The 23,787-nt window shown below is 47.0% G+C and overlaps 1 protein-coding gene across 1 annotated transcript; it reads right to left on the reverse strand.

Annotated features, from left to right (window-relative positions):
• Positions 1 to 30: 30 nt before the first annotated feature.
• Positions 31 to 4,434, reverse strand: LOC310693233 (uncharacterized protein). Its single transcript, XM_083475066.1, has 3 exons — positions 3,798 to 4,434; positions 3,133 to 3,317; positions 31 to 839 (listed from the first exon to the last, which is right to left on the reverse strand). The coding sequence occupies exons 1-3, from the start codon at positions 4,030 to 4,032 to the stop codon at positions 816 to 818; spliced, it is 444 nt and encodes a 147-aa protein (XP_083331192.1). The 5' UTR covers positions 4,033 to 4,434; the 3' UTR covers positions 31 to 815.
• Between the last annotated feature and the right edge of the window lie 19,353 nt (positions 4,435 to 23,787).

Here is a 23,787-nt window from a genome sequence, read left to right on the forward strand (position 1 = left end):
TGATATTCATGCGTTGGTTTTTTTGGCTGCTTCTGCTGTTTGCAAACCAGCATTCATGGGTGGCGGTCAAGACATGCAGGTTCTTCATTATGGGTACATCTGGGAAGCCACAATGGGTCAAATAAAAATAAACAAACATGAAAAAACCTGCACCTGCAGTTGTCACCACAAATGCAATTTCCATGCATGTTCCAAATCATTTCTCAAATTAAATTGAATGCGTTGGTTCTGTGTGTTCATGCAGACAATTTCTGTATTTTACAAGGTTTGCACTGAAGTTTACTTTCACGTATTGCAGACTTAAGACAGAGCCAAGATGGTGAAGGAACAGTGGTCAGAATTCACCTTTGTTACCTCCCCATGCTCCTGGAACTGGCAGAGTTACCCAGACTCACACCAATTACCGTCTTTTTCCATATTGAATTACTTGTAGTGGATAAGCCGTTGTATTGCCTCAGTTACTTGCAAGATTGAAAGTGAAACTCCTTAAAAGTATTATCAGCCATACAGCACTACATGTTACAGAGACCCAAATTGCTGCTGTAACTGCTGGAAAACACACAGAGATCGTTTGTAATTTACCTGAATGCAACAAGATAAGGAATTTTAATGAAACTTGAAGCTTGTATTATTCAGGAATATTATAAAGAGGTTTCTCATTGGTTTTGTACAGCATGATGAATATACCCTAAAGGAAGGATAGGGCTTGAGCAGTGAAAGCAGAAAGAGAAAAGGGTGCATCATTCAGTGAGCAGTACTGGGCAACTGCTGCTGGCAGATGGCCTGCAATGTTATTGAAGATTTCCTTTGAATTGTCAGCACATCTTCAGTACATCAGCCTGAAATTAAAAGGGCAGAAGAAAATTTAGCATAAAGTCCTCTCAACATAGCAATATGGGATAAGTTCACATCTTCGCAGATTACCCTCACTATAGTTGTGTTAGTCTTTTTAATATTTTTTATTATTTTTTATTTTTACAATTCGAAATAGATATTTTTATAAACTTATTGATATCCAATGACTTCCCCTCTTTTCTTTCCATGGTTCATTTTACATATCTTCCATTCCTGCATATTTTACTATAACCATTCAAATCAATTTTCCATTTTTACACCATTCAAACATTAATTACACTGTTGAATTTATCTTAACGCTGCCAGCGTTTTTGGGTTTTGGGACCAAAGCTCACAATTTTAAAAAGAACTATTACAAAACCAGGATAAACTTTTGTCGAGAATGTATAACCTTCTATTACAATGGGAAACAAAAGACGAACTAGTGAAAGCTTCAATGACCCACAGGGCAATGGATATAGGACACAATATGGATTTAAACCTCTGGGATAAACTCTGGAAAAGAAATTTGAAATTTACTGCATGTTACACATTGAAAGAGAACTATCTGAAAATGATTCACAGATGGTACCCAGCTCCAAGTAGGTTGGCTAAGATGTATAATGTACAATCAGATATGTGTTGGAAATGTAAAGAAAAGGAGGGGACCAGTTTTCATATGTGGTTGACATGTAAAATGGTAAAAGAATATTGGGAATTTTTAAAAAAAATTACCTTCCCCCAAAGACCAGAGTCCTTTTTATTAGGAATAGCCCAGACAGAAATTCCTAGGTGTCAGAAAATCTTGTTTATGTATGCAACAAGAGCAGCCCATGTTTTGTTAGCCAAAAAATGGGAAATGAGCGAGGTCCCAGATAAAGAGGATTGGCAACTTAAGATGTTAGAATATGCAGAACTTGCAGGTTTAACACATAGAACAAGAGAGCAAGAAGAACATATGTTTAAAGAAGAGTGGAGAACATTGACTGAGTATACGGAAAATAATTGTACACCACTGTTTGTGGTAGTTTTGACCTAGTGCTATTGGAGCACCATGCCTTGTGTCCAGTGGCGGAGCTTCATGCTCCGGCACTGGGGGGCAGAGAGCAGGCGGGGGCGGGGCTGGCCACCTGCGAGGGCGTGGTGCCCAGCGCTGGCGGGGGGGGGGGGCAGCTGCGATGGCCGGGGCGGTGCGCTCTCCCCTCCACTCCTCTTCCTCCACTAGTGCTTATGTCTACATGACGGATGCTGGGATGGCCCCACACCTGTTCACATGTTCCTTTACAAAAACTTGCTGATATTATATCTAACACAAGTGTGATTCCTAGGCTGGCCAGATACAAAAGAGGACAGGCCTCCTGGCTCTTTAATAGTTGTGTAGATGAGGGGATTTCAGCTTGCTTGACAAGCCACCCCCGCTGGAGTACATACGCTCTTGGACCTCTGGCTGCCCATGTTAAATCTAATATCAGTGAGCATCTGGGAGCCTAAGCTACCTTGGTGAGTGGTGCCACCTCATAAGCACCACTTTGTCTACCGAGACTGCCTCCACACAGCAATTTATTTCCTTTTCACATTTCCTTGACTGTTGATTTCTGCGTTATAAATGAGCTTTCACAGAACGTAAAAGCCACTTCTGGGAACGTAGCAGAATATAACACAAGTTGAGTGCTCATTTCTGTGTTCATAGAAGAATAGAATTGCAGAGTTGGAAAGGATCCTGAGGGTGTTTCTAGCCCAACCCCCTGCAATGCAGGTATTTTTACCTGACGTGGGGCTTGGCCCTGAAATTAAGAGTCTCATGCTCTAGTGACGGAGCGATCCTGTGTATTTACGTCCAGATAAAATCTATTTGCAAATACTGCAGAAATGAGCACTAAACTTGCACTGTGCAACTTGCAGGTGCAACTACAAACCAAAACGTAAGAGAGGACTGAGAGAGGTTGAAGTTGTGGCAAACACAACTTCCAGTTTTCCTACCAGTTTTCCTGTTTTGAGCCTGGCACCAGCTCCTGCCACCGCCTAGGATGGCACTGCAGACCACATGGGGTAGGTTGCACCCAGTCCAGTGGTCCAGGGTTTCGCCATTCTCTAGTAGATAGAAAACTTGTTCTAATTTTTAAACATTACTCAAGTCCCTGGAAACCTGTGTGATTCTACGTTCTTTCATGTTCAGTATGTGGACATTAGCATGATTTTTCTTAATTGAATAGCATTTGTGAAAATGTTACGACGACCCGTCAGAGTTAACTGCAAGAAAAGCAAGGACATTTTTTTAAAATAGAAAAAGAAGATTACCGCCAGATCCACCAAAGCCAGTTTGTGGAGCAAAGACAACTCGAATACACTTGCTCTCATTTTAAGTACACCATTTATCGCATGGACGTCACTTGTGTACTTTGAAAGTTCTTCCTGAAACACCGAATCCGATTTAAAAAGCCCTTTCTGCACAATGTTATTGACAGCAATACAAGAAATCAAACCTAGGTTAAAAGAAAAAGAAGAGCTGAAGAGCAAGTGATTTGAAAATTACATTTTTTACACATATTTTATTTCATGCCTTAGGAGTGTAAAATTAATAACAGCGATGCAGTGGCTTAACAATTAATCCTTCTTCCCAAGGGACCTCTGCAAATTGTAGCTCTGTGCGGGATAGTGGGGTCTCCTAACGACTCTCAGCACCTTTAATAAACTACAGCTCCCAGAATTCTTTGGGGAAAGCTGTGACTGTTTAAAGTGGTATCATAATGCTTGTATGGTGTGAATGTTGAGCCAGTCGCTTTCTCACACACTCTATCTCATAGGGTTGTCGAGAGGATAAAATGGTGGTTTTTTCTCAAGTTTTAAGGAAGGAAGGGACTGGCTCTTCTTAAGGTTCTGTTCATTTTCACTGCCAATCTCTGGTTTTGATCACACTTTTACCTCCATCTTAAAGAGACATAAACAGTATTGGCGATACTTACCAGAGTTGCAGCCACATGGCAAGGAGAGGAGCAGAAAGACAATGGCTGCCTTCATAGCTACAAGGACAAAGGAGCGCTCCCTGGGAATAGTCAAAATGCTCTGTGACTTTCTTCGGAACCTCAGACATGCAGCCGAGAGAAATATATAGGAGCCAGCCAGCAACACTGACTCCTCCCTCAATATGGCATGGCAGTTTACAAGACTTCTTTGGCTGTTTTTGTTTCTAAACAGCATGCAGTCAGAGGGAGAGATTTACTGGACTTTAAAAGACTGAAACCCATTGCTAACATGCAACGTATCATTTTGTTGCTTTGTAACAATTATTGTCTATAGCTAAATGTTTAGAAACCAGGTTCTGCAAGTAAAGCTTTTTTTTAAAAAAACTTATTTACTGTGGTGAAGAGGATTTATTTCTACACAAGAGTCAGATCCGAGACTTTCTGCTGACGCTATGAAACAGGATCTTGGCCATCGGCTGATTAATGCAACACTATACTTTCCCTTCTAGCTATACTTTATATTTCACATGCAGCTAATTGTGGAAAAATAGTGCCTCAGCACTAGTAAAAGGCTCTCGTGTTGAAGCAGCCGATATTATCAATTTTGTACTGCTCAGGTATGAAGCCTCTGAATTATTCCACTGCAGTACCTCAGGATAAAAATAAAAATAGATGCATTTTAAATAACAACAACAACAATTTAAGACAATGCATTCAGCAGCTGGGCAGGATGACCCTCTGTTGTATGATATGATCCCGCAATGGTTCTTATATACTTAGATCAGGGGTCGGCAAGGCTTACCGGGCATGGGCCGGATCACTCCCATGGAGATCCTCCGTGGGCTGGACCGGCACAGCATGACGCCGGAAATTGCATCTGCACACGTCCATGGCACCAGAAATAGCTTCTGCGCATGCCCAGATGCCTAAAATCGTGCCTTCACAGAAGCGATTTCCAGCGTCTGGGCATGTGCAGATGCGATTTCTGGCGCCGCAGAAGAGAGTCCCTGCGCCGTGCTGCGCCAGTTTAGTGCAGCGTGTGGGGACTCGCCAAGTGGACGGCTCGGTTCGGGGGCGGCTCAGGGGCTGGTTAAACAGCCTCCATGGGCTGCTTCCGGCCCATGGGCTGCAGGTTGGGGACCCCTGATTTAGCTGGTGTTCAAGTCCCTGCTCAGTCCAAAAGGCTGACTGGCTATCCTTGAATCAGTTGCTGCAGCTCAGACAAACCTACCTTCCAGGGCCGTTGTGAGGGTCAACGGGGAGGAGAACCAAATATGTCACTTTGAGCTGCATGGAAGGAATTAATAAAAACAAACACTTTTGTTGTGTTCTCTGGAAGCAGAGGCCAAGCAACACATGTGCGAGCATGTGCAAAATGATGTCATGACATCATGTTGAGCACACCACTGGGCACCCACAAACTGGGGCCCAAGTTGGCGCCTCTGCCTCAGAGATATTGTGGGTTCAGTTCCAGACCACCACAACAAAGTGAATGTTGTAATAAAGATAGTCACGCTTTTTTTTGTTTCCCAGTGCATCCAAAAGTCATGTTTACACTAGTGGTACCTCTGATTAAGAATTTAATTCATTCCGGAGGTCTGTTCTTAACCTGAAACTGTTCTTAACCTGAGGTACCACTTTAGCTAATGGGGCCTCTTGCTGCTGCTGCACGATTTCTGTTCTCATCCTGAAGTAAAGTTTGTAACCCTAGGTACTATTTCTGGGTTAGCGGAGTCTGTAACCTGAAGCGTATGTAACCCGAGGTACCATTGTACTATTAATCCAGGCCCTTGAGGCCGCAGAGGTGGGAGGGGGAAAAACAGCTCCAGCACCAACCCACTCCTCTACTGTGGCCAGAAAAGGGGCGGTGGTGATGCGGGGGGGGGGGGAATTTCCTTACTATGGACGTGGCTGGGCTGCCTGCAGTTGCACCCCCATCCTCATAAGGAGGAATAACTGTGACGTGCAATACAACGAGGCATGCCTGTACTTTGGCAACTACTTAATAGCCTGAGAAAAATTCATTTAAAGATGTTCAGAATAGATAAACTGAACTATGCATCTATGAAAATACCAGAAAACCTTTAAATGTATAGATACTGCATTGCAAAACGAGACAAGCAGGCTAGCAGATGACATTTTTTGTTTTTAAGGGTCTTGTCCCTCCACACTCATATTGCAACATTGGAGAAAGAGAAGAGCAAAGTGTTTTTCTGGTTCTGCTTAGATGGTGCTGGGGAGAGTGAAAACACAGCTATGTACCCCCCAAGATGAAGAAAGGCAGGCAGGCTATGCAAAGAGAGAGTTGTTTTCTCAGGACTATCCAGTGAATAAATGGCCACGTAGGCATAGCCAAAGAAGAGAAAATGCACCAGAAGGTCAAAATAAGACACACAAAATTTGCACATGGTCATTTATATGTATAGATATATATTTAGAAATAAATGCAAATATTTAATGGGAAATATAATGCACTCCACCCTAGGGGTTAGACACTAACGAGGTGTTTGGTGTGCTTGCTGTACAAGTGCTGTGTGCTCGCAGTGTGCTCTAGTGCTTAAAGTGTTGGACTACGACCTGGGGGAGCTGGGTCAATAAACCCCACCGAGCTATAAAGATCACTGTGTGATCTTGGGCCAGTCACTGTTTCTCAGCTTAACCTACCTCACAGGGTTGTTGTGAGAATAAATGCAGATGGGGAGAAACATGTGTGCTGTCTTGAGTTCCTTGGAGGAAAAAGGGGCTTTCCCAGCTGGATAAATGGCTCCTTACCACGAGTGTCCACTATGTTAAGGTTTTAGTTTTGTTTTAAATGTATTTTCTTTTGTGCTTTTAACTGGGGTTTTTAATGTGTAAATTGCCTTGAGATGGTGGTCTAGAAGGTGATTCATAAATCTATTGTAACAGCAGCAGCAACAACAACAACAACATAAAATAAATAGATAAATAACTGTTGACAGGTGCTTCAAAACCCCTGCTTTCTCTTCTATGGCCTCCGTGGGTTTTATCTTTAAACTGGGAAACCCTTCAAACAGCAGACTGTCCTCTGGCAGTCTTTCAAATAGAAACATGGCAGTGCTACCAGAGAGCTCCATATGTGAGCAGGGATTTTCCACATTCAGATTAAACACTTCATAACACCATTTTTGCCCTCTTGCATTTTAAAACCCCATTTATATTCTGCACCTGAGTCCACAGGGAGATGCACTTGCCTTGGGCTGGGCGGGGGGAGGGAAATCTTTCCTTATTTTGCAAGGAAATGCCTTACAGTGCATGCCACGGTGACCTACACATTGTCTATTAATTTTACAATGTTTGAAGCAGCCCCGTCTCCTTCAGATTTCATTCCCCCCCTCCCTCAAGAGACATCAGACCGCCCATCTTTTCTCTCCCTCAGGAAATAAGGAGAATAACAAGGTGAATAAGGTCATGTTTCCTCATTTGTCATTTTGTGGGCGGAGCCAGTCTTGCTACCAGGTATGTGTGTGTGTGTGTATATATATATACACACATACATACATACCCGAGCTGTGCAGTCCAGGATCCCAAACAACCTGCTGCTTATTGTAACCCTATTCAGAGCGTTCTTTGCCACCATGAAGCCAGCGCTTGTCCTTCTGCTCATCACCCTGGCATTTTGCTGTTCCTCTGGTAAGCATTACTAATGGCCTTCATTTCCTCAACAAACCGAAGGAGCAAAAATAGAACAATTCAGTGTAGTGTCTTCAGAAGCAACATTTGTAAACAAAGTGCCAGAGAGCCTCAGTGAAATGAACTCCAAAACCAGGACCCTTCAGGCATCGGGCTCTCCAGGCAAACAGTACCACCTGCCCAAAGGTAGGTATACAGGTGGCCAAATGCAAAGAGCTGTATTCAGCTGAGTTCTACACAGACCCATTGAAATTCAGGAACCTAAATTCATCCTATCCATTAACCTCAATGGTTCTACTTTGAGTAGAGCTAGCGCTGAAAACCACCGGATATGTGGAAAGGGGTCAGTTATGGATACCGCTAGGAGCAAGTTTATGAGCCTGGATGGTTAGAGCGTGGGACAGCCGCATATTCCTGCATTGCAGGGGGCTGGACTAGATGATCCTCAGGGTCCCTTCCAATTCTCTGATTCTCTGAAATTACTGGCTCTGACTGTGTTGATGCGAATTAGCAAGGCTTGCTTGTGCATCTGGGAGAACAGCTGGGTTCAGAGGAGCTGTGACAGTGGAAGGAGTGTGAAGAAAAGAAGTGTGTGGGTTCAGGGAGAAGAAAGAATAGTTTTCAAAAAGGCTGGCCGTTGTGTTCTAGCACTATGACCCACCTACTTACTTCAGGAAAATGGGGTGGTCCTCTCAGTGCCCAGAACAAGGAGACAAGGAGTTCACCTGGACTAACTCTTGAGAGGGCCCTGCACTCAAGCACAACCCAGCCCAAGTTCTCTCAGGAGCAGATCCCATTGTGCTTCATGAGGCTTACTCCCTACTAATTGTGTTTACTAATTGTGTTTAGTTGCTTTTGTGCTACTGCCTGGCAGCTCACAGGACGGAGCTCAGAAAGATCTGTGAATGTGACAGTCAGTGAGTTACATGAGGCACCGCCAGTTTATGTTGGCTCTAGTAGTGACATCTCCATTCTGTGGTGAGCTCCAGTGTTGTACTCAATGGGATCCAGTTTAGAAGTTACTCAGCTCACAGGAAAGCTGGGCCAAAGTGTTTTTTGTGTTTTCTGGGGGGAGGCAGTGCTATGTAGAGGAAGCTTAATGTTTGACTGGTCCTTCCTGAATACACCACTTCCAGTGAGTGTGCCACCCTTTCATCATGGCTTCATGTCCCTGGCATGCAAACATAGCAATGAGCGAGTAAGCATTACACTCTTCCCTCATGTAGTGTCAGCAGAAGGAGTGTTTCTCCCACCACAACTCTACAGAGTTATAATTGGTATCCACATCATATCAGAGGTAGTGCATTCTCAGGTGAGCCACCACAAAGGGTTTAAATAAAGCATGCATTTTAAAAAAAAATCTGTTTGGTTTTTTTTCTTTTCTTCCTAGCTTCTTTTTATCAGTGTGCAGTTGTTCAAGATATTATGTCTCTAATGCTTCATGGATCAGAGTCCGATGTGAAGAGTGCTCTTGAAAAATACTCTGCTTCAAAGCTTGCAATATCTGCTGTTACCACGTTGAAACAGAGCGTCGACAAATTGTCACAGGAGGAAAAAAATGGCTACAAGACACTGGTGGTAATTCTGTCACTTTTTTTCTTGCTTGTTTTTTCCCCAGTTGAAGATTACAAACAGGTTCAAAATTTTCAAACTTTATGTACAGTCTGTTTGTAAAAAACATTATGGTAGAGATCAAAAGTCAAACAGCCCTCTCTGTATACAAATTCTTATGCATAATCTCTCAATTTACACAGTATGCCTATAAAATTATGAGGAAAACCCAGGTCTGCCCACACTAAAGCTGGCCAACTGTTCCAATAGTTCAGGGAGGTGTCCCAAGTCACAAAGAGAAGGCAAAGATATTAATCATTTCCACTTATCTGCCATGATGCAATCTCATACATTTGGGGAAGCTTATTAATACTTTTGTTCATCAAAAAGTACTCTGTGCTTTTGTCTCCTGCTTCTTTTACACTTCAGCACCCTGTACTGACCTACATTTCATTTCAGGAAAAAGTGCTGGAAAAATGCTAAGCCTTCTAGGAATTATGATCTTTGGATGAAGCCCAGATAATTCTACATCCTGACTGCCAGCATCAGTTGCGGAGAAATACTCCTCATCAATCTATTCTTTTCTTCCTCCTCTCTTGTATTGTCATTGATGAAGAAGTTTCATTTCCCCTGTGAAGCAATAATCATTATGCTACTGAAAACCTTGAGAATTTTTATGCCATGTTCTTGAATCTTTCATGCTTCAAATCACTGCCTTGCATTCCTGTGCTCAGGGTTCATTTCTAAATTTGTATGATGAATGCATTTTGTCACAGCCAGTGCCAGATTTACGTATAAGCTAAAGAAGCTATAGCTTAGGGCCCCACTCTCTAGGGCCCCCCAAAACTATATACTTCTTCTTAATTGTATTTCACTATTAATATACTTCTTCTTAATTGTATTTCAGTTTAATAATTACTTTGATAAAATACATATTTTGTTATGTGCAAATGGCTTTAGGTACCTATGAGGTCCATAAATTACCATATAGCATATATTCAACACACACAAAAACAGCGACAATTTGTTGTTGACAAAGGACAGCTGGACATATAAAGGGCCCCATTACCTTCAGTAGCTTAGGGCCTCATCAAACCTTATATCAAACCCTGATTATGCTACAGAAAACCTTGAGAATTCTTATGCCATGTTCTTGAATCTTTCATGCTCGAATCACTGCCTTGTAATCCTGTGCTCAGGATTCATTTCTAAGTTTGTATGATGAATGCATTTTGTCACAGAGGCTACTTTTGGGGATCTGGAGAACAAATCTAGAAGGGCAACATTCCCTCCATCCCTTAATAGTAAGTGACGATGGGTTCACATTGATATACTAAAGGACACAAGCCCAGCTCCAGAGTATTGGGTGCCCAGAACAGGCTGCCCTTGATAGATCCCACAGCAGCAATTGCTTCCTCAGTTCCCACTAGCATTCGGTGCTGTCAACAGCCAACAGCCTTTGCCTCCCCCTTGCATGCAAGCAGACACATGCACAGTGACAGTGTTGCTGTTATGTGCTGGGCAGCCATGTAGCTCTCCCAGCCTCTGGAGGCAGCACAGCTCAAGTCAGGTAAACCCACTCTGGTGCTTTATGTATTTGCATGACAAAGACATGTGATGCAGCCCTGCTTGGAGCTGGGCAGGAAAGTAGGGACTTTAATGTATTGTGCTTCCTCTGTGTAGCACTGGTCAAACAAAGGTTCTTCTTACAACGGTCTCCACAAGGTTTGGGTGATATCTACTCTAAGTGCAATAAGTTGCCACAGGATCCAGATGGTCACTGTGGAGCAAATAATAACTCCTCAAGTAACATTGACCATCTTCAATGATTCTTAGAGCTCCATCTCGTGGCTTGCCAGTGAGATGCACAAAAGAAAATACAGTAAGGGAATTAGGGAATAAGCCCCAAGGAACACAACAGAACCCACAGCTGAGCAAATCTCCATCAGATTGTGCTGCCCTTGAGTGCAGCCACACACACATACTCTTATGGCAGGCATGTACAAAGTCCGTTTCGGGGGCCTAATCTGGCTGGCCTGCCAGTCAGTTTAATGCTGTGGCAGTTTATTTCCCAGGGTAAAAAAAAGCTCAACACCACTGCCTTATGGGGTATCCAAGAGCACTATTTCAGACACGTGGCTCATATACCGGTACTTAGGTATGTTTTTACATTGTACATTTATGAATGTATTATTTTTATATATGAGACCTTAGAATTCCTATAACACCTTGTTCTCGGCAATGGGAGAACCATCAAATTCTCTTGAAGAAAGGTGGCTGGTCATCACAACGCCAAAATATTAATGCTAGAAATGAAGGAAGTTTTCCTTCATGTGACATTTTGCAGCTTAAAGAGAAGATGTTGCATTCAGCCACACAGGTGCATGTCTCAATGAGGTGATACTATGCACATGGAGAGCCAGATGTCTGAAATGTCCTCATTTTGGAACCTGTTTTACTGTACAGTGGTACCTCGGGTTACATATGCTTCAGGTTACATACGCTTCAGGTTACAGCCTCCGCTAACCCAGAAATAGTGCTTCAGGTTAAGAACTTTGATCAGGATGAGAACAGAAATTGTGCTCTGGCGGCGCGGCAGCAGCAGGAGGCCCCATTAGCTAAAGTGGTGCTTCAGGTTAAGAACAGTTTCAGGTTAAGAAGGGACCTCCGGAACGAATTAAGTACTTAACCCGAGGTACCACTGTATTTCATTTACAAATGCTGTCTCTGAAAGCATGCACTGAATTGTTTTATTTTTGCTTTTTCAGTGACTTGCTGCAAAGAGCCATAAGTGATTCTTATCAAAGAAGTAGCAGCATGCTAGGGTGATGAACAGAAGGACAATGTCAGTTTCTGGGCAGGGGGGAGACACTTTAGAAGGTGTAAAACTGGGCATGTAATTTATTTAATTGCATAGTTCAGAAACAGGAAATAGCAACAGATGTTCTACCCATCACATGAAAACGGAGGGCACTATAAACTTATTCACATCTGTTATCTTCCTTATTTCTTGAGGTGGGGGGAAGATGGATGGGAGGGGAATCCTTCAATTGGTGGAAGAAAAAGACGAATAAATAAAGGCAATAAAAGGAAGGAAAGAAAAAGAATATATAAACAGCACTAACAAAAAAACATCATCAGTTCACAGTATGGATACAATAACCATCAGCACATCTTATTTTGATTTTTTCCTACACTGTTCTTTTTCCTTCCCCTTTTTGTGAAATCTACAGGTAAAAATCATTTAAATAATAATAATAATAAGTAAACCTTCCATTGGTTTGGAAAAGCAAATCTAGCAGAGACAGAGGGCTGTTTTAAACATTGCAAAATTTGTGGGCAACATGCTGAGTTTAGATATGGACTTCACCAGCAGGTTGGGGGGGGAATCACTCTCTATTTGTATAGCTTACTTCACAAGGTTATTGAGAAGCTGAGATGTACCAGTTTTATGCAAATCAATGTTCTCTTTTGTCCTCATTTTTGGTAATGCATTTCCTCTAAGCAGTGATTTAATAAGGGCTGGATGTCAAGTCCAGGTTCCTGCATCCCTAGGTAAAGGTAAAGGTAAAGGTAAAGGACCCCTGACAGTTAAGTCCAGTCACAAATGACTCTGGGGTTGCAGCACTCACTTTACTGGCCAAGGGAGCCCACGTTTGTCCGCAGATAGTTTTTCCGGGTCATGTGGCCAGCATGACTAAGCCGCTTCTGGCGAACCAGAGCAGCGCACGGAAACGCCATTTACCTTCCTGCCGGAGCGGTACCTATTTATCTACTTGCACTTTGATGTGCTTTCGAACTGCTAGGTTGGCAGGAGCAGGGACCAAGCAACGGGAGCTCACCCCGTTGCAGGGATTCAAACCGCCGACCTTCCGATTGGCAAGCCCTAGGCTTTGTGGTTTACACCACAGCGACAGTTCAGATGATGCAAGGAGAGGCAAGCAGGCCCCACATCAGCACTTGGGTCAGCATGGGCATGTTGGAGCCCACCAAGGCTAACATCTTTTCCTTCTTATTTTGAAAAACATTCTATAGTTAGGGGGCAGCCAGCCAACCAGGCATGTGCATGGCTACAGATGTTCATTTTTAACACTCCCCCCTAACCATGTCTTATTCTTTTTTTTAGAACAAAATAGTGTTTATTCCCATTTATGTGTATTTAGCAGCAGGGCAACAGACTCCATTTCATTCTTGTAGGCATGGTAGTGCTATGATTTTAAATGATTTTAAAATGTGAAATTTCAGGTGCTCATAGTTGTTTTTTCTTTTAAATCAGGGTTGACAAACAGTTTTTGTTTGTTTTTTCACTTGCTTAAATTTATCATGAATGTAGAAACAGTTTTAAAGTGTGGAATTGGTGGTGGTGGTGGTGGTCGTGGAGGAGGAGGAGGAGGAGATGGAGGAAATAAATGTTAACTGTGTGCTTCACAACTGAAGTAGTTTATGTGCTCATCGAAAGGGGGTGCTGTCGGACCACTAAGTCCAAAGCCTAACATTACTTAACTGTACCACTTTGCCACTCAGAGAGAACAACTTCATAGGGTTATGGTGAGGATGGAACACTTAGAAACTCCTGTGAGTTTCTTAATGTATAAATCGAGCTATAACTGTCAGAAAAGCAACAATATCTATATCTACCTGACATGTTTTCATTTTTCATGTACATGGTTTGCAAGCGCTGTATCAGTTTCACATGCGCTCAGGCTTGCACGCCATGTCTCTGATTTCCTCCAAAACTCTGTATAAAGAAAATAACTATCTGAATATGTATTTGGTGGCATACAAACAAAATATGAGGCCAAAGAAAATTAGGAATGAATGAACTTAGGTTAGTGTTGCTGGAAAGGTAGTGAGATCAGGGAGAGTTAGTGCTCATTAAGAACTGCAGAATAGGATGTATAAATATATATTTTTTAAAAAATTGTCCTGTAGCACCTTATAGACCAACTAAGTTTGTTCTGGTGCATGCACACGAAAGCTTATACCAAGAACAAACTTAGTTGGTCTCTAAGGTGCTACTGGACAATTTTTTATTTTTTATTTCAACTGCGTCAGATCAACATGGCTACCTACCTGAATGCAGAATAGGATGGTAGATTTTGCAAAGATCAATAGCCATAAGGTTTTCATGGTTATGATGTGGCAGTGGTGATGATGATGATGATGATGATGACGATGATGGGGAACAGAAATGAACAGGGGGCAGACAAGCTAGAGCCTACTAATAACCTTCTCCTGTGCTGGAGGTGACCAAGGGTGAGTGAAAAAAGCCCAAGCTTGAAGCCTAAGGTGGATAGGGGCAGAGAAAGGGCTTATCTGGACCCTCCAATATTTTATTCAAGTTGGCACCCCTGCCAAGATAACTAATGGGTATAAATAGCAAGGAAGCATTTGTGTTAAGAACTGGTGAACAGGATCATGAGGTTTGCAAAGATCAGTGGCTGTAAGATTTTCACAGTTACAAGGAGCAAATGGTTGGGGACTGGGCAGGGGAAGAGGCAAAGGCAGATTATTCCATAGCAAGGTAAATCGAAAACGATCAGCATAATCCTAGGCATTGTAAACCGTCAAAAATGTCTTGACTTTGGCAAGAACTGATAGCACAACTGCTGCTTCTAAATTATTCAGGTCATTAAGTGATTACCTAAATTAAAGGATTAGTTTGTACACATGGACTTTTCTTCTTTGGGAATTGATTTGGACGGAGGCATGTGTGCTTTCACTCATTTATGCTTTATGTCCTCCACAGAAAATTAAACTGGTACTACGGTAGCTGCCTCCATTTTGTTCATTGTGTGTGTGTGAGAGAGGGGGGGGAGGGAGAGATATTAAGGGCTTCAGACTGGGCACTTCAATGATGGAGTAGCATTTGAAGGAGGAGGGGAATTAAGAGACAAAGCTTCTCCATCAGTCATCTACCAATAGGACAGATGCAAACATTCTCGCCCCCCCCCCACTAGGTGATCCTTCAGGGGTTTAGGAGCAGAAGCACGGGCAAGGGAGGAAACAGAGAGCGAAGGGGAGGAGGCAGAAGAAAAGATGAGTGACGACGACGACCCGAGATCTCCTAGTCTTTCCAGTGAATCAGAGGATTCACAGAAAGGAGCACCAGTGGCGAGGGCAAGGGGGGAGTCTAGGGGGGCACCCCAGGAAGACAGAGCCAGAGAGGACTCAGGGGGGAGCAGCTGGAAATCGGGACCAGCGTCACCGCCAGGAAGCAGGGAAGAGGAAGGGAGCCAGGGGGGAAGCGCTGGCAGCTCACCACAGGAGGGAGGACATGAGTCAGGAGTGGCCACACCTCCACAGGAGGGAGGACATGAGTCGGGGATGGCCACACCTCCATCGGGGAGCGAAGAAACGGTTGAGAGGAAAGTGGAAGGTTGGGCGCGCGCGCCAAGTTCAAATGCAGAGGAAGGCGGCGCAGTAAGCAGCCCCGAAAGAGAGCCAGGTCCTAAAGCCCGGCGCAAGGAGGCAGGAGGGTCTGGGTCAGCGTCAGAAGAATCCCGGAAGGAAGAAGCCCCGGGGGGTAGAGGGACCCAGAGGAGGACAGTCAGGAGGAAAAGGTGGAGCAAGGCTAGGATATTAAGTTGGTGCACACAGGGCGGAGACTCAGACGGAGCTTCGCCGACCTAGCTACTAGGCGTAGAGTTGCGCGCAGCAGCGTGAGAATGGAAACTGTAATTCAATAAAGACTTTTACTTAATGACCGCTGGCTAGCGTGATCCTCTGTGAGCTAGGATCTTCAAGCAGCTCTGACAGTAAGCTCCGTCTCAACTTGTGGGCATCTACAGGCTCGAGGAGGGGAGAGACACAGGTGCCTACTAGCAAGCTCACGAACGGCAGACGACATGACGGCTGAGCAGCAGATAGAGGAACTCAGAAACGCGGTGGCACAACTGAACGCCGAGGCTCTAGCATCCAGGAAGAGGGAGGAGGAAGCCGCCGCAGCCTGCAGGGATCTCCAGGTCAGGTTAGACGTGCTGACAAAGCAGACACCCCGGCAGGAGGGCATTGGGTTGGCGAGACGGACAGGCGGGCTGGTCTCTCACTTCGATGGGAACCTGCAACAGTATCCCAACTTTAGAGCCGACGTACTGTGCGCACTGCAACTGCTGCATAAAGACTTTAGAGATGAACAAGAGAGAGTGGGGTTCATCATGTCCCATCTGCATGGGGATGCGAGAGCATGGCTACGCAATTTATGGAGAGATAAGGATCCGGCGCTACAGAATGCAGATGCCTTTATTAAAGCGATGGATGGGTGTTTTTTATCAAGTATTGACGTGGATCTTGCACGGAAGGAGGTGCATGGGCTGAGACAAGGGAGGGCCAGCGTCAGGCAGTACCATGCCCGCTTTTTCGCCTTGGTCAGTGCCCTGGAATGGGACAGAGATTCGGCTCCTGTAAGAGACCTCTTTTGGGAGGGGCTGCATAACTCGATTAAAGATGAGATCGCCAGGGGGGAGAGACCCCGAACCACCCAGGAGGTCGTTCAGAGGGCACTGGCAGTGGGGGTGAGGCTGGAAGGACGTCCGTGGAACAGGGACGAAGGGCGTGGAGGGCGCGAACCAGCCGGGGGCCCCTCCTTCTTTCCCAGGGAAGCAGCGCGGGCGCAATCCACGCCTCCGCCAGGAGGAGGAGCCGAACCTATGGAGGTGGGAGGTGCAAGGGCTCAGTCAGCAACCAGAGCCCTAGCACCAGCAGCAGTGAAAGCGAAGCCTCCTAGAGGGAACAGGAAGTGTTACGTCTGTGAGGAGCCAGGGCATATGGCGAAAGAGTGTCCCCAGAGGCCCCACAAGCTCACTGCAGCCTCAGCAATGGTGACTGCAGCAACACAGCAAGGAGGACCACAGCAGGGAAACGAGGCTGTCTGGCTGGAGGAAGAGGCACTGGGGCCCAGCCAGACGTGTTAGTGACGCAGTCCCCAGCGATTTTACAGCCCGTGAACCCCCTCCCGCCCAAACCAGTAGTGAGGCTCACAGCGTCTCTCCAACTGCCCAATGGAATCACCATGGACGTGCCAATCACCATTGACTCAGGCAGCAATGCGGACTTTATAGGGCAGGACTTTGTCGACAGGCACGCTGTGCAGTTGCTGCCGGCCACACTGCCCCTGCAGGTTGTCACGGTGGATGGCAGGGAGCTGCTCGGGGGGCAAGTGGTGAAGCAGACGCCACCAATGGTGATGCGACTTGGGAATCACAGAGAAATCATCAGCTTCAACGTCACTCGACTATCTGACACGCCCATTGTATTGGGCATGAGTTGGCTGGACAAGCACAGCCCAGCGATGGCTTGGTACCAGAGGCAGCTGACCTTCGGCTCTTCCTTTTGTGCTGAACACTGCATCGTGCCCAGGCAGGAAGGAGAGGAAGAGGAGTCACAGCTGCTGCTAGGCACGCTGCAAGCGATTCCACACAAGTACGCTGAATTTTTGGAAGTTTTCTGCGAGAAGGAGGCAGACAGGCTACCCCCTCACAGACCATATGACTGCAAAATTGACCTGCTGCCGGGGGCGGCGCTGCCTAAAGGGAAACTGTATTCCATGTCAGAGGACGAACTGCAGGAACTCAAAGAGTTCATTGACCATAATTTGCAACGCGGCTTCATCCGGGAGTCCAGGGCAGTGGGGGGCAGTCCCGTATTCTTTGTTAAGAAGCGGGACACGCCCCAGAAAAGACTGGTAGTGGATTACAGGATTTTGAACAGTCTGACTAGGCCATCGGACTTCCCCATGCCCCGTATTGACGACCTCCTCGCAAAGGTACGGAAGGGAAAAGTGTTCACCAAGTTAGACCTGCGGGGGGCGTACAACCTCATTCGCATGCGGGAAGGAGATGAGTGGAAGACAGCCATGTTCACGCCACTGGGGACCTACGAATATAGAGTTATGCCTTTTGGATTGCAAAATGGCTCCCACGTTTTTCAAGCGTTTATGCATCACGTGTTGGCGGGACTTCTCTACAAGACGTGCGTCTGTTTCTTAGATGACATCCTGATCTTTTCGGAGTCGCAGCAGGAGCATGACGGACACGTCAAGGAAGTGCTGAGCAGGCTAAAGCAACATAGGCTCTACGCCAAGCTGGAGAAGTGCCAATTTGACGTGCCGGAGGTGGATTTTCTGGGCTACAAGCTGTCTGACAAGGGGCTCGCCATGGACAGCGCCAAGGTTCGAGCGGTGTTGGATTGGAAGAGTCCGCGCAACCGGAAGGAGGTCCAACGGTTTGTCGGCTTTGCGAACTTCTATCGCAAGTTTATCAAGGGCTTCGCGATGCAGACAGCGGCCATCACTGACACGCTTAGCTCCAAGAAGAAGAAGTTCGTTTGGACAGCGCAGGCGGAGCAGTCCTTTCAGGCACTCAAGCGTCTCTTCGCGTCGGAAGAGCAGCTGCTTCATGTCAACCCCAGCAAGCCGATGAGGGTGGAGACAGACGCCTCGGACAGAGCCGTGGGGGCGGTCCTGTTGCAGAAAGACCCGCAGGGGGTGTGGCGACCGGGAGCGTTTTACTCCAGGAAGCTCAGCAAGTCCGAACAGAACTACACCATCTGGGACAGGGAGTTGCTGGCCATTCACGCAGCGTTCAAGGCGTGGAGGCACTTTCTGATCGGCGCCAAGCACACGGTGCAGGTTTGCACGGACCACAAGAATCTAGAGCACTGGCGCACGGCACAGTTCCTGAACCAGAGGCAGATACGTTGGGCTGAGTTCTTTGCAAACTTCGACTTCCGAATAGAGTATGTCCCGGGGGACACCAACATCATGGCAGACGCTCTCTCCCGTAAGCCACAGTATCTGGAGGACGCAACACCAGCGGCCGCCATGCACATCTTCGCACCAGCAGTGTGGGCGTGCGCCGCGGCGACCGTGGACCTAGAGGCGGTGCGACGTGCGTTGCAGGAGGACTCCTTCGCACAAGCAAAGATGGCAGAGGTGCAAAGGGGCAAGGCAGCGGCCGACGGTTTCCGGCTACGAGATGGATTGCTCATCCGAAAAGGGGCCATCTACGTGCCGGGAGACGAACTTCGAGCCAAGGTGCTGCAGCAGCTGCACGACGCGCCCACGGCCGGGCACTTTGGCAAGGAGAAGACGGTGGAATTAGTAGCCAGGGATTTCTGGTGGCCTGGAATGAGAGGGGAGGTCGCAGACTACGTGGCGAGGTGCGACACCTGCCAGAGGGCCAAACCAGTGCGCAAACCGCCGGCCGGACTGTTGGAACCGCTGCAAACACCGTTCGAACCATGGGAGAGAGTGGCCCTGGACTTTGTCACGGATCTGCCCAGCTCAAGGGGCAAGACGGCAGTGCTGGTGGTGGTGGACCTGTTTTCCAAGATGGCGCATTTCATTCCGTGTGCGAAGGTGGCCACGGCGGAGCAAACCGCCAAACTGTTCATAGACCACGTGTTCAAGGTTCACGGTCTGCCACGGTCTATTCTGTCCGACCGGGGGCGGCAGTTCATCTCGAATTTCTGGCAGAAGCTGATGGGCTTCCTGAACGTCAAGATCAACCTGGCGTCGGCGAGACACCCGCAGACCAACGGGCAAGCGGAGCGGGTCAATGCCATCATGCAGCAGTACCTGAGATGTTATGCAAATCAACAGCCTGCGACGTGGGTGGATTACCTACCGCTTGCCGAGTTCGCCTACAACAACACGAAGCACGTGTCCACGGGGGTCACGCCGTTCTTCGCCAACAACGGGAGGCACCCCAGAACCTTCCCGGGACTGGAAAGAATGGGGGAGGGGGAGCCGCAGACAGCAGATGCGTTCGCGTCGGAGCTGCAGGAGGTCCACGATCAGCTGAGGCGCCACCTGGAGCTGGCCAAGCACGCATACAAGGTACAAGCAGACAAGCACAGAAGGGTTGGAGAAGAGCTCCACGTGGGAGACTGGGTTTGGTTAGCAGCCCACGCAGTGCCGGCCAGGTCGTTGGCCAAGAAGAAACTAGGGCATAAGCAACTGGGGCCCTACCAAGTCGAAGAGCAGGTCAACCCGGTAGCTTTCAGACTGGCACTTCTGGAGGGTTCCAGAATGCATCCGGTATTCCACAGATCGGTGCTCACTCCCTACAAGGCACCGCACAGGTTCCAGGAACCCGGAACAGCGCCGAGTCCGGTCAGAGACAGAACAGGGCACGCGGAAGTGGCACAGAAGGAGCGCATCAACGAAGTCACTGAGATTTTGGACTCCAGATGGGGGGAAGAGGGGGTAGAATACTTTCTCGCCAAGGAGGGCACCCCGGCCAGTGCGAACAGCTGGGTGCCGGGCTACGCCTTGGACGAACCTCTCCTCAAAGACGAGTTTCATGCCCTCTTTCCCCATAGACCTATGCCAGCAGAATATTTTGACGACTGGCTTTTCACGCCCACACTTTCGGCCAGCACTTTCCGGGGGTTCGACTCGGACGAGGACCCGACACAAGACGTCCGTTCCCCGGAGGGGTCACCCTCGGGATCTGCATCAGAACCCTCGTATTGGTGGGACGATAGGCCAGAGGAGCAGTGGCGCAGACGGTGGCTGGAAGGCCCAGGACGAGCAACACCGACAGGAGGAAGTGAGGGAGAGACGGACATGGACGTTTTCGGGGACGACCCTGGTTTCGAGCACGGCGGCACAGAGATGGAAGCGGAGGTGACTGTCGTCGACGAGAGCGGGGAGGAAGACCCGGGAGACTTCAGAGGGAGGCCTGCCACGGGAAGCGACCGATACCCGACGTTCGTCCCTTTGCAACAGCAGCCCCCAGCTCCAGCACCGGAAGGAGGGGAGGGGGGAATGGGGGGCTTCGAGGGGGGGATGGATGTCAGGGGTTTAGGAGCAGAAGCACGGGCAAGGGAGGAAACAGAGAGCGAAGGGGAGGAGGCAGAAGAAAAGATGAGTGACGACGACGACCCGAGATCTCCTAGTCTTTCCAGTGAATCAGAGGATTCACAGAAAGGAGCACCAGTGGCGAGGGCAAGGGGGGAGTCTAGGGGGGCACCCCAGGAAGACAGAGCCAGAGAGGACTCAGGGGGGAGCAGCTGGAAATCGGGACCAGCGTCACCGCCAGGAAGCAGGGAAGAGGAAGGGAGCCAGGGGGGAAGCGCTGGCAGCTCACCACAGGAGGGAGGACATGAGTCAGGAGTGGCCACACCTCCACAGGAGGGAGGACATGAGTCGGGGATGGCCACACCTCCATCGGGGAGCGAAGAAACGGTTGAGAGGAAAGTGGAAGGTTGGGCGCGCGCGCCAAGTTCAAATGCAGAGGAAGGCGGCGCAGTAAGCAGCCCCGAAAGAGAGCCAGGTCCTAAAGCCCGGCGCAAGGAGGCAGGAGGGTCTGGGTCAGCGTCAGAAGAATCCCGGAAGGAAGAAGCCCCGGGGGGTAGAGGGACCCAGAGGAGGACAGTCAGGAGGAAAAGGTGGAGCAAGGCTAGGATATTAAGTTGGTGCACACAGGGCGGAGACTCAGACGGAGCTTCGCCGACCTAGCTACTAGGCGTAGAGTTGCGCGCAGCAGCGTGAGAATGGAAACTGTAATTCAATAAAGACTTTTACTTAATGACCGCTGGCTAGCGTGATCCTCTGTGAGCTAGGATCTTCAAGCAGCTCTGACAGGAATTGATTTGGACGGAGGCATGTGTGCTTTCACTCATTTATGCTTTATGTCCTCCACAGAAAATTAAACTGGTACTACGGTAGCTGCCTCCATTTTGTTCATTGTGTGTGTGTGAGAGAGGGGGGGGGGAGGGAGAGATATTAAGGGCTTCAGACTGGGCACTTCAATGATGGAGTAGCATTTGAAGGAGGAGGGGAATTAAGAGACAAAGCTTCTCCATCAGTCATCTACCAATAGGACAGATGCAAACATTCTCGCCCCCCCCCCACTAGGTGATCCTTCTGATGGGTGAGTCCAACAACACTCTACACATCTTTTACTGTAGCAGGCAGGTAGCCAACAAGGTGGAGATGGAAAGAAATTTCATGTTGGTGGAAATGCTGGAGAGAACAGCTCTCTCTCTCTCTCTCTCTCTCTCTCCCCCCCCTCTCTCTGTGTGTGTGAGAACACAATTACACCTGTTTGCATGTGGGATGTTGTTCACCTTTGTATCTCCCAATGCAAACTTTTCTTTGAAATACTTAGAAATAAAAGCATTTGCAATGGTTGGAAAACACTTTAACTTAAAACACACTCCAAGCACCTAGGGCTCCTTTGCAGGAAGGGTGGAATATAATAGTAAATAACTAACTAACTACTGTAGTGGTGCGGTAGTTTTGCACAATTAACAACTGAATTTCAAAGCGTGCCAAAACCAGGAATAAAAGTAAAGCATGCCTGTGGCCAAATTAACTGCTCCTTCAGAAAAGAAACCGCTTGCCAATATCAAGAGAAGAAATGTCAATAGCTAAGGAAATCCCTTAATGATAGAAACAAATCCCAAACAAAATCCGCATTAGGGGGTCTTTCCATAGGTGTATTTTATTTCATTAAGAACATTGATAAGAGGTGGTAATGGAGTCTGTTGGAGCGGATATGCAAGCCTCTGTTCTGTTCTCCGAAGCTATGACACGTTGACGAGTTCGAGGAAACCAAGGAGCCACAAGGACTGCCATCTGCACTGGCAACAGGCATGCAGCTGTTGAATGGGGCAGCAGCAAGGCCATGGCAGCCCAATCACCTGCTGGGACCAGTGCCATCAACGTGTGTCCTGGATTTCAGACAGAAAGCTTTTGTTTAAAGGCACACTAATGTTTAAAAGCCTTGAGAGTGTTTTCTCTGTTCAGATTAGACAAGCTGCTTACTGTGATTGTATTTTATAATTGTCACCAAAAAAGCCCAGGTCTGAAAAATAATAGGAGACCCCCGCAAAAAATATAAGAACGCAATGATCTGGCAACCGCTTTGTATGAATCCCCATAGAAAGTGAGTAAACAAATGATGGCAGTTCCAGGAAGAAGAACACAGAGGTGGCAACTGTAGTGTCTGTCACAACAACAAATTTCCCATTGCATACAGATTAGGGTTGTAAAAACAAATTACTCGGTTCAGAACCCACTTTGGAGTCTCAGGCTGAAGCCTAATAATGTCCTCAAACTTAATTTAAGATCTGAAGAGGAGCTTTGCTTTGGTTAGTTTTCCAAAGCTTCAGCTCCCCAGCAACTATAATGGAGAGATCAACAAATGGGTTTAATGTGTCAAAACTGGATGAAATTTGCAGGCATAGTAGTCTTCTGAGTGGATGAAGCCTACTAAGTATCAGAGGAATGTAAGGTTTGGTATTGTCCTAGATGCCTTAAAGATGATTGGGTAAGAGTACTGATTTCTTCACCTCTGCCATTACTTTCCCAAGAAATTGTTTGAAATAAAACATTATCCTTTCTATGCTCCTGCTTTATTGTTGATGGAGTTAGTGGATGACATTTTATTGAAATATATCAGATACAAGGATTCTAGAGAAAACCCAACTCAGCAGATCTTGGTGTTGTTATTTCTACTGGGGGATTTGAAACAGCTCTTGTTGTTAAAATGGGCTTAGGAAAATTCCAACTCGCTCTATGCTGTGTGCAACTACATCTGGCCATGGCTGTTGCCAGTGCAAATGGCAGTCCTTGTGGCTGATTGGTTTCCTCAAACTCTTCAACGTGTCATAGCTTCGGAGAACTGAACAGAGGCTTGCATATCTGAAACTGGCTGGAGGGCATATTTGCCTGTGCGTCCTTGCTAAGGAAATGCGCAAGGAAGACAAGCGCGAAGGAAGTCTGGTGACCTGCCATGCTCTGTTGAGGGAGGAGTCAGTCTTGTAGCCTCTTATATAT

The sequence above is a fragment of the Podarcis liolepis genome, assembly GCF_965112155.1.
Source record: "Podarcis liolepis genome assembly, chromosome: 1".
NCBI lineage: Eukaryota > Metazoa > Chordata > Lepidosauria > Squamata > Lacertidae > Podarcis > Podarcis liolepis.